Below are 11,381 nucleotides of genomic sequence, written 5' to 3' on the forward strand. Positions count from 1 at the left end.
ACTGATAGCAAGGAAGTGAGCGCTCTTCGTCAACCTGTCCACAATCACCCAAATTGCATCGACGCCCCTCGCAGTCCTTGGCAATTTGGTGATAAAATCCATGGTAATCTGTTCCCACTTCCACTCGGGAACCTCCAACGGCTGCAACTTACCATGCAGCCTCTGGTGCTCGGCCTTAACCCTGCGACAGGTCAAGCACCTCTCAACAACCCATGCTACATCCTTCTTCATACAGGGCCACCAATAATCTCTTCTCAGGTCCAAATACATCTTAGTGGCCCGGGATGGATCAAAAACCTCGATCGGTGTGCCTCCTCCATCAATATGGTACGTGCCCCGCCCACAAATGGCACCCAGATTCGACCCTGGAAGGTCATAAGCCCTCTGCTATCGGTAACAAACTCTGATACATATCCGATAACCCGCTCTCTCTTGCGGTTCTCCGGTCTCACGGCCTCAGCCTGGGCCCCTCGGATGGTGTCCAACACCGGAGTCATCACTGTCAATCTCATACAAACGTCCCGTATCGGGGCGCTCTCCGCCCTACGACTCAGGGCATCGGCTACAACGTTAGCCTAGCCCGGGTGGTACAGGATCTCACAATCGTAATCCTTTACCACGTCCAACCATCTCCTCTGGCGCATATTCAGGTTGGGTTGATCCATCAAGTACTTCAAGCTCTTGTGGTCCGTGTATATGGTACACCGAACCCCATACATATAGTGACGCCAGATCTTGAGGGCGAACACTACAGCCCCCAACTCCAGATCGTGGGTGGGATACCTCGTCTCGTGAGGCTTCAACTGCCTCGATGCGTATGCTATCACATGCCCTCTCTGCATCAGCACCGCTCCCAGCCCCGATATCGATGCGTCACAATACACCACAAAGTCCTCCATCCCCTCCGGAAGGGCTAACACTGGGGCTTCGCACAGTCTCTGGCGAAGTGTCTCGAAGGAGGCCTGCTGCTCTGGTCCCCATGAAAAAGCAACACCCTTCCGGGTCAACCTGGTGAGTGGCACGACGATCTTGGAGAAATCCCTGATAAATCTCCGATAATAGCCAGCCAACCCTAAGAAACTCCTGATCTCGGTGGGGGATCTCGGCACCTCCCAACTCATAACCGCCTCAATCTTGGCCGGGTCGACCAATATCCCATTCTGGTTGACGAGGTGCCCTAGGAACTGGACCTCTCGTAACCAGAAATCACACTTGGAGAATTTGGCATAAAGCCTCTCCGATCTCAAAACTCCAAGTAACTCTCTCAAATGCTCCTCATGTTGCTCTCTGGATCTCGAATACACCAGTATATCATCGATGAACACGATCACCGAACGGTCCAACATCGGTCTGCATACTCTGTTCATGAGATCCATGAACGCCGCCGGTGCATTGGTGAGCCCGAAAGGCATCACCACGAACTCGTAATGCCCGTAACGAGTCCTGAACGCTGTCTTCTGGATATCCTCATCTCGTACTCTCATCTGATGATATCCAGACCTCAAGTCGATCTTGGAAAACCAAGACGCTCCATGCAACTGATCGAATAAATCGTCGATCCTCGGTAAGGGGTAACGGTTCTTGACCGTCAGTTTGTTCAGCTCCCGGTAATCAATGCACATCCGGTGTGAACCATCCTTTTTCTTGACAAAAAGGATCGGCGCTCCCCACGGCGAGCTACTCGGCCGTATAAACCCCTTCCCCAGCAGCTCCTGAAGCTGCGAGGATAACTCCTGCATCTCCGGTGGCGCAAGGCGATAGGGCGCCTTGGCGATAGGCGCTGCCCCCGGAACCAAATCAATACGGAACTCTACCTGCCTCTCGGGAGGCACACCCGGTAACTCCTCGGGGAAAACATCTGGGAACTCGCGCACTATCGGGACCTCATCGATCGACCTCGGTCTCTCTGCATCTACTCTCGTATCCACCACATAAGCCACAAACCCACTACAGCCCTGCTGTAAACTCTGCCTCGCTCTAGCGGCCGAACAAAACGCTGACCCAGAACGGGAACCCTCGCCGTACACCGTAAGTACTCCCCCACTGGGGTCTCGTATCGTCATCAACTGTCGCTCACAGTCAATCACAGCTCCGAAACGGCTCAACCAATCCATGCCCACTATGACACATACGTCCCCCATAGCAATTGGGACCAGATCTATCGGAAACTCGACACCGAAGATCTCGAGTACACATCCTCGAATCACATCAGTAGCATACACCGCTCGCTCGTCAGCTATGGAAACTCGTAGAGGTCGACTCAACGCCTCACGCTGGGTACTGATGTGCTGACTAAACGCTAGTGACACAAAAGACCGACTCGCACCCGAGTCAAATAACACCAAGGCAGGTACAGAACACACAAGAAATGTACCTACGCATATCACAATATAAGCATAACACTACAAACTCAAAATAACAGAGGAAAGAATACATACCAGCTACCACATCGGGTGTTGCGCGGACCTCCTCCGTTGTCAACTGGAAGGCTCTTCCGCGAGCCTTCGGTGCCTCAGCCTTCGCCGGCCGACTCTCTGTAGCTCGCACAGCAGCAGGAGCAGATCCCTGAGAAGCTCCCTGAGCTGACCCTCGTAACTGTGGACACTCGGCCTTCCGGTGTCCGGTCTGGTTGCAGTGAAAACAGACTGCAAACCCCTTGGGGCAATCCTTGGCCATATGCCCCTCCTTGCCACATTTGTAGCAAGACCCTGCTCTGCACACTCCATCATGACTCTTGCCGCACTTGCCACAAGTGCGGCCCCTCTGGCTCCCTGATCTCGAATCGGCAGGCTTGGCCCGCTTGGCTGCCGGCTGAGACTGTGCCGGTCGCCGATCCCTCCCCTGAGCTCCGCCTCCTCCCTAGCCTGAGTCTCCAGCTCTATCTCCCTCTTCCGGGCATTTTTCTGAAGCTCGGCAAATGTCCGGTACGTCGAGTTCGCCACGAACTCTCGTGTATCCCTCCTCAAAATGCTCAGATATCGGCTCATACGTGCCTGCTCGGAGGACACGTGCTCTGGGCAGAACATCGCCCGCTCATGGAACATCCTGGTGATCACTGTAACAGACTCTGTACCCTGCTTGAGGGTCAAAAACTCCTGGGCCAAACGCTCCCTCTCCACCTGGGGAACGTACTCTTCTCGGAACATAGCAGTGAACCTCTCCCAGGTCACTGCAACAAGCTCAGTAGGCGAATAGTGCACCGTCACAAACTTCCACCAGTCCTTCGCTCCCAAGCGAAGCTGGTTCAACGTGAACCGGACTCTCAAATGCTCTGGAGATGAGCAAGTAAAGAAACACCCCTCAATGTCTGATATCCACCTCATCGCTGCAATCGGGTCCTGGGTCCCATCAAACTCCGGTGGTTTTGTGTTGCTGAACTCACGAAACAGCAACGCATCACCACCCTGCGGCCTAGTCGCAGCTATAGCTGCAGTGGCCGCAGCAACCGCAGCCTCAGAAAGAGCAGCGTATCTCTCGTCAAATGTCTCTATCAGTGTGGTCTTGATAGACCCGAACATCTCTGGTATCTCTGCCCTGATGGCCGCAGCCACCTCCTCATGAATGATCCTACAGATCTCCTCATCACTAGTACCGCTGCTCTCTGGTGTGTGGCGTGTCCCAACCATGATGTCTCTGAAATACAACATAATAAATATCAGGGACTCGCTCGAGTATACTCGCACTCGATAACTCCACCCCACTTGCTCCTTAGTACCCAATGGATTCTTACTTAGGGTGCGCACTGCTCCGGTGTCTTCAGTAGTACGGGCCCTATACTACCGTCCACATCGCATCAGCATCCACTCTAAGTCCTCCTCCTTGGATCCCAAGTCCCAAGTACTCTACTCTCTTTAACCATATGCTACTCACTAGCAGCTCTCTCATAAACTCCTCGCTGCTATCTAAACACTCTCAAGTATCCCTAGCAGCAAAACTCCTAGACTAAGGCATCACATATCAGGCCACTCTAGTCCTAATAAGAATACCTAGTCTACTCTAGCATGCATAGCATAACTCATCATATATCATAACATAATATATCTCATAACACTAATTACAAGGGTATTTTGGGAAATCACCGTTCGGGCGCTGGCTGATCGTACACACGGCTCTGCTCTGTTTGTCTCAAAACTCTTTTTACTCTTTTAAAAAGTTTTTAGTCATCAAAATTTCTCTCAAATCCTCAGTTTGAGTTCAGATACGCCCGAAGATGAATCCGAATCCCTCAAACTAAGGCTCTGATACCAACTTGTAACACCCAAATTTTCAAAACAATTTTTCACATTTTATAAAACACGTTTTCATTCATAATCGTTATAAAAACACCATTGTATCACATAACATCATCTCCCAAGATCATAATAAAATCTCCCCGCGTGTGTACTGATCAAGACGGCGCCTTTCCGCGATCCTCGCTGGTACCTGAGACACATAACACAACACTGTATGCATAAATGCCTAGTGAGTTCCCCAAAATACCACACATAACACATATTAGCCACTCGAGGCTATAACTCTGTTTGACACTCTGGTCAAAGTGTCTCTGTGGGACCCCCCAGTCCCATAACTCTGTGGGCCCTCTGGCCCTAACTCTATGGGTCCTCTGACCCTAACTCTGTGGACCTTCCGGTCCTAACTCTGAAAACTCTGTAACATACATAGCATATAACACATAGAAATCACATCATGCAAAAGCATACACAATACTCTGTCTCATAGCTCTAATTACCACTCTAGGTAAAGTATAGTGAGAAGACTCACCTCGGTTAACTCGGTAAAGCTCGAACTCTGTAAAGTCGGGTCTAGCCTCCGCCTAATCATATGAAATAAACACTCTGAATCAATACATCTCTCAAGGCTAGACTATTCCTCCTCTTAGTACACTCAGAAGGGTAAAAGACCATTTTACCCCTCTCATGGCTCAAAGACCCTAAAGTTGACCAAACCCTAAAAGTCAATAAAGGTCAACGGTCAAACTTTGACCCGACTCGCCGAGTGCACTTGGGCGACTCGACGAGTCTACACGTGCCCACTATCTTTCTGATCTCGCATGACACGTCGAGTCTTTCCCTTTACTCGACGGGTGACACCTGGCATGAATCGCGGGGCCACCCCGACTCAACTCGTCGAGTCTGTTCATGGACTCGGCGAGTTCCGCCTTGAACTCCAGTCCTCTAATTCCCTCCGACTCACTGAGTCAACCCTATGCTCCACGAGTCGTCACAGATTGCGGGTCGCGGGGCTACCCGACTCTACTCGTCGAGTCCGTTCATGGACTCGGCGAGTTCATTCCATGCACATCCTCAAACAACTTCCTGAGGTCAGATCCAGTCCTCTAACCAATAGATCTATCATTCCCAAACCCAATAACCACGTATAGTTTCCATCTTGATGCACATACAACATCTATTTGATCATATATGATGATTTAGCCCCAAATACCATAACCCAAGGTCATAGCCTCCATTGTTATTCAAAAAGCTTAATGAATAAGGCTCTCTGGACCTCTATGGATCCAGATCCAAAGCCTCCTCATCATAAGGGACTATTTGGGCTTCAAATCTAAGCAACAAAGGGTCTAAGAAACCCTAAATCTATATGATCATCATAAGAACAGAAGGGGAGTCGAATTACTACCTCAAATGTGAAGATCTTAGCTCCAAATCCACAGAATAGCAATCTCCTATGCTTCCTCTTGGCTAGTACCTCCTTCTTCTTGCTAAACAACACTCCCAAGGTCAAAAAAATGGCTTCCTTCCTCTCCCAAAACGCTCAAGCACTCTAGGGTTTCTCTCTATGACTGGTGACCTCAAATGGCGGCCATAAGGGCCTTTAAATAGTCCCCAAACCCGAGAAATTAGGGTTTCATTAAACAGTGTGGACTCGCCGAGTCCACGTATGGACTCGCCGAGTCCAGTCATTAACCCGGATGGAGATTCGCGACTCTACTCGGCGAGTCTGAGCGCCTACTCGCCGAGTCTCTCTCCAAAACTCAATAAAATACATAATTTAAGATGCCTGGGAATCCGGATGTTACAAAGGAAAGACCATAGGGGCAGCCCATGACACTTGTATGTAAGACCAGTATTTGAACATCGGCACTGTAAGGAAAGACAATGGAGGTAGCCCATGTCACTTATATGTTTTGGTATGTGGTACTTTGGGGAACTCACTAAGCTTTGTTTTTACGGTTTATGTTTAAAATATTTTCAGGTACTTCCAGTTCGAAGGGAAGGGTCTAGATTGATCGCAGCGCATCCACCCATGTTCCTGCACTTATGGTTGTGGAATTGTACTCTGATAACTATTTTTACTCTGATATACGTTTAAATGATTGAAATGATTAAATGATATTTATTGTTGAATTAAAAATGAAAATTTTAACTTATGATTTTTGGGACGTTACAAATAATATCAAATCATAAATAGTATTTAGGGATGTAAATCGGTCTGGAACTGATTCGAATCGAACTTTAACTAAAAGAACTAAAAACCGATTAAGGAGTAAACGGAGAACTGAAAATCGGTCTGAATACCACTAACCCGTTCCGGTTCGGTTCTACTAGGAAGTATGCTATGTAAGAAGGAGTTTGGTACCAAAACTGAACGAACCATAAACTTAAAATGTTAAATTAAGGGAACCGAGAACCGTAGCGAATATTACTAATCGGTTTCAGTCAGAACTTCCAATCGGTTCTGATTTGGTTTTCGATTCAAGTGTTCATCCCTAATAGTATCTCTTTTTATATTTTTATACAACTACGACAAAAATACCCAAAAATAATATTGCTATTAACAATCCATTTTCTTTTTGACCGGTGTTTGAATCCACCTGACTTTACTTCTTTATATTTTTAACTATTAAATATATTTTTTTTCGTCTCCCCTATCAAACTTTTGTTTTTTATAATTTACATCTATTTTTTATTTTTATTTTGCAAATATGGTAAAAAACACTTTTTAATAATTACTCCAACCATTTTTAATATAATTTTGGCTCATTTGGAGTGTTTTTTACAAATTTGATATAAATATGTTTTACAATATTTCCTTAACCTTTAAAAAACAAAATTTAAAAGTTTTTTTTTTTCTTACAACTTTTGTTCAATTTTTTTTTTCTCAAATCTAAATTAGACAACTTATTTTACATCTTTTCTTATGTGTTTGTTTATAGGAATTTTACATTTCTATATTTTTTCATGGATTTTAAACATCATTTTTTTTACAAAGTAACATACTATCTCTCCAAAAAAAAAATTAAAATACAAAGTTATTTTTATCGACCAACATAATTTCTGCGAGTCCATGACTGTAAGTAAAGGCAAGTGTTTCTTTGATCGCCTGGCAGATAACTCAATACATATACGCCTCACGATGTCATCGTCTCCTCTCCCTCTTTCTTTCTCCATGAACTCTTTTTCTTCTTCAGCCCCCACTCGTCAACCACTCCATGCTTCTTCATTACAACTACCTTCACACGTCCGATGGACAAAAGATGAGCTGCACCAACATCCCAGACCTAAAACAGTTCGCTACCGACTAAGCCAGTTATGCCGGGAAGGCCAACCCCATCTTGCCCGCCAACTGTTCGACGAAATTCCCAGCCCAACAACTGTGGTTTGGAACGCAATCATCATTGGCTTCATCTGTAATAACATGCCTCATGAAGCTATACTCCTCTACTCCCAAATGAAATCCAAGTCTTTTCTTTCTGATTCCTATACATACTCTTCGGTTCTCAAAGCCTGCGCCCAAACTCAAAGTCTTCGGATAGGTAAAGCCGTTCATTGTCATATTATTCGGTCCCATTTGTATCCTAGCAAAATAGTATGTAATTCCCTTTTGAACATGTATGCCAGTTGCTTGTATGACGATGTAAAAAGCGTGTTTGAATCAATTCCAAAAAGGAATGTCATTTCATGGAACATTCTGATTTCATGGTATGTGAAGATGGGACTTTTTGTGGAAGCTGTTACCCATTTCGTAAAGCTCTTGAAGTCTGGACTTAAACCTACAGTGGTAAGCTTTGTAAATGTATTTCCAGCTGTAGCAGGAATCGGTGATTCCAAACTTGCTGATGCTGTTTATGGGTTGCTTACTAAATCAGGCGATGAGTATTTCACAGATGTGTTTGCTACAAGCTCTGCTATCTCCATGTTTGCTGAACTTGGTTCCCTTGAATCTGCAAGGAAGATATTTGATTATAGTTTAGAGAGGAATATAGAGATTTGGAACACTATGATCAGCGGATATGTCCTTCAAAATTTACCTGATGAAGCACTTAATCTTTTCATTCATGCTCTACATGCATCAGATGATGTCCCCATTGATGATGTCACTTTGATCTCTGTTTTAACAGCAGTCTCACAGTTGCAGGAGCTGGATCTTGCTAATCAGATACACGCGTATATCATAAAAACTATGCCAATTTTACCTGTGATGGTGATGAACACACTTGTAGTCATGTATTCCAGATGTAATTCCATTGAAGAAAGCTCAAAGATCTTTAAAAATATGAATGAAAAAGATACAGTTTCCTGGAACACTATGATTTCGTCTTTTGTCCAGAATGGAATGGACGATGAAGGGTTAAAACTTGTGTATGAAATGCAAAATCAAGGGTTTGTGATCGATGATGTCACCATATCCGCTGTTTTATCTGCAGCATCGAATCTAAGAAACCGTGAAATTGGAAAACAAACACATGGGTATCTTGTTAGACATAATATTGAGTTTGAGGGAATGGAAAGTTATCTCATTGACATGTATGCAAAATCCGGTTTAATAAAAGTGGCTCAAAATCTCTTTGAGAGAACTTCTTCTTCTTCATGTGATAGAGATCAAGCAACATGGAACACAATGATATCCGGGAACTCTCAAAACGGACTAATCGAACAGGCTTTTGATGTTTTCAAGAACATGATTGATCACAACGTGTCACCAAATTCTGTTACTTTAGCATCGATTCTTCCAAGCTGTAGTGTAATGGGAAGTCCAAGATTAGCAAAAGAAATCCATTCATTTTCCATTCGACATTCTTTAGACAATAACGTATTCGTACATTCTGCTTTGGTGGATACGTATTCCAAATTGGGTATAAATACATACGCAGAGAACGTATTTTTACTTTCACATGAGAAAAATTTAGTTACATACACGAACATGATATTGGGATACGGGCAACATGGGATGGGTGAGAAATCTCTTCATGTGTTTAATTCAATGAAAGAAAACGGGATAAAACCGGATTCTGTAACTATAATTGCAATTCTAAGTGCGTGTAGCTATTCTGGATTGGTGGATGAAGGTCTTCGATTATTTGAGTTAATGGAAGAAGAGTATGAAATTGTTCCTTTAGTCGAGCATTATTGTTGTGTTGTTGATATGTTAGGGAGAGTTGGAAGGGTGTCAGAAGCGTATGATTTTGTTAAAGGGTTAGGGGAGAAGGGGAATGATTTGAAAATATGGGGGTCACTCATGGGGTGTTGTAGAATCCATGCGGAGTTTGAATTGGGAAAAGTTGTTGGTGAGAAGTTGGTTGAAATGGGTGTTGGAGATAAGCATTCGGGGTATCATGTTTTGTTGTCTAATATGTATGCTGAGGAAGGGAATTGGGAATGTGTTGATAGATTAAGGAGAGAGATGTTTGAAAAGGGAATGGTGAAGGAACCCGCGTACAGTTGGATTGATAATGGTGGTCGTACGGATTATTTTATGTCAAGGGATAGAAATCATGCTCATGGTGATGAAATATATGAAATGTTGGATGTTTTGGATACTGACATGAAGGATGTCGAGGTGTGACAATAGCCGTGAGGTGGACCCCACATGATTGCCTAGCAGGAGATGAGAATTAATGCGTGTAACAATAGATGAGAGGTGGTCCCCACATGATTGTTTTGGCAGTAAGGAGATGAGAATCCATAAGTAAGGTCTCAGGTTCGAGACTGGTAGCCATCTTCTTTGTTTCTGACTTTTTAGGTCAGCAGTACAGCTGTACATATCCTCTTATAAGGATAAATCTTTTTGTAATACATGTCCCATTTAGTGATGTATTTTCGATGATTTTGCCATGCTTCTTGTAACTGTTTTTTTTTTTTTTTTTTTTTTTTTTTTTTAATTAATGGTATTATTATTATTATTTTTGTATATAACAATTGTAGAAATGGATGTGGATGTAGGAAAAGTGTTAAACAATCTTTGGATTTTTGTTTTCTATTTAATGTGGTGTGTGATTTTAGATTTGTCAATGATAAGAACATGATCACCTTTATATATGGTATATCTATTCGCATGAAAGAGACCATGGTATAAAAACTAAAATCCAGAAAGTTAATACATTACTGTTGTTTTGTTTTGTATGGGACTGTTTGGAGAAGAGGAGAGAGTCTTCAAGGTTGCTGAAAAATGAACAAATGATTTGTTTTCAGAAAAAATGTATCTACATAAAAGTAAAAATTTTGAAATTGTTTTAGTTCAACATTTTTTGTAAAAATTTTCCAAGAAAAAAAGAATTTTCCACTATTCCATACTACAAGTAAGTTGAAAAACTAATAAATATTGTTTCCCATAATTTTTCTCTCTCCAAAATGTTTTCTAAACTACAAGTTCTATGGTATTATTTGAAATAAAAAAGTAAATAATAAAAAATAAAAAATGATAGAAAATACTCATCAATCGTGTCTTATTAAAAACACAAGACATGCGAGAGTATTTGAGTCTATTCAGAGTATATTTCGCATTCATTTGAACAATGTAACTTTTAATTCCATTATATATTACGACTAAGAAGATAGACATAGGCATTAACAATGAGTTTTGTACAAGAGCATTGTGTTTTTCAAAAGTATTTACATATCTATAGTACTTTTAAATTTATTTACTAAATCATTGTAAAATTTAAAAATTCACGCGGACATATCTCTTAAATTGGATGTTGTGGACGGGGCGTCCAGTGGATTTTGTGGGCCATGTGTGAAAAATAAATATGGGCTCTAAATATATATTTATACTATATTTTATAAGAAATCTTTAATATTTTCTAAAAATAGATTGAATATAATAGTATTATTTTTTTTAAGATGTTCAAACCATTAAGCTAATAGTATAACTAACTACCAATAAAATAATATTAAATTTTAAGTTTAACACATTTAAGTTAATTTTACAAAAAATAATACAATACATACAACTACCTCATGCATATTTTTTTAAACCTACTTTATTTGTGACTTATCTTTTCCCGATATATCAGCATCTATAAAAATTAATTGACCCAACTTCTTTTAATTTCTGATTTGATTGAGTCTAGGTTGAATCATGAGATCTCGGTCTCCTTCCCCTATATCTTAACAAAAGTTTCATCATTTTCAAACCTATGT

General features: G+C 42.5%; 1 protein-coding gene and 1 long non-coding RNA gene across 2 annotated transcripts; one reads left to right on the top strand and one right to left on the bottom strand.

Annotated features, from left to right (window-relative positions):
- Positions 1-3,575: 3,575 nt before the first annotated feature.
- Positions 3,576-5,864, bottom strand: LOC145163141 (uncharacterized). Its single transcript, XR_013739601.1, has 3 exons — positions 5,638-5,864; positions 4,762-4,813; positions 3,576-3,633 (listed from the first exon to the last, which is right to left on the bottom strand). It is a non-coding gene; the product is annotated as an uncharacterized LOC145163141 (long non-coding RNA).
- Positions 5,865-7,291: 1,427 nt separating this feature from the next.
- On the top strand, positions 7,292-10,055 carry LOC145167589 (Tetratricopeptide repeat (TPR)-like superfamily protein). The gene has a single exon (XM_079086827.1). It carries the CDS (start codon positions 7,306-7,308, stop codon positions 9,802-9,804), a length of 2,499 nt encoding a protein of 832 aa, XP_078942953.1. The 5' UTR covers positions 7,292-7,305; the 3' UTR covers positions 9,805-10,055.
- Positions 10,056-11,381: the final 1,326 nt, after the last annotated feature.

Source organism: Lactuca virosa, chromosome 3, assembly GCF_052849685.1.
Source record: "Lactuca virosa cultivar CGN04683 chromosome 3, Lactuca_virosa_CGN04683_v6, whole genome shotgun sequence".
Lineage (NCBI taxonomy): Eukaryota > Viridiplantae > Streptophyta > Magnoliopsida > Asterales > Asteraceae > Lactuca > Lactuca virosa.

Coding starts and splice junctions, on each gene's coding strand:
- LOC145167589 (XM_079086827.1), top strand. CDS start 7,306: ATGACTGTAAGTAAAGGCAAGTGTTTCTTTGATCGCCTGGCAGATAAC.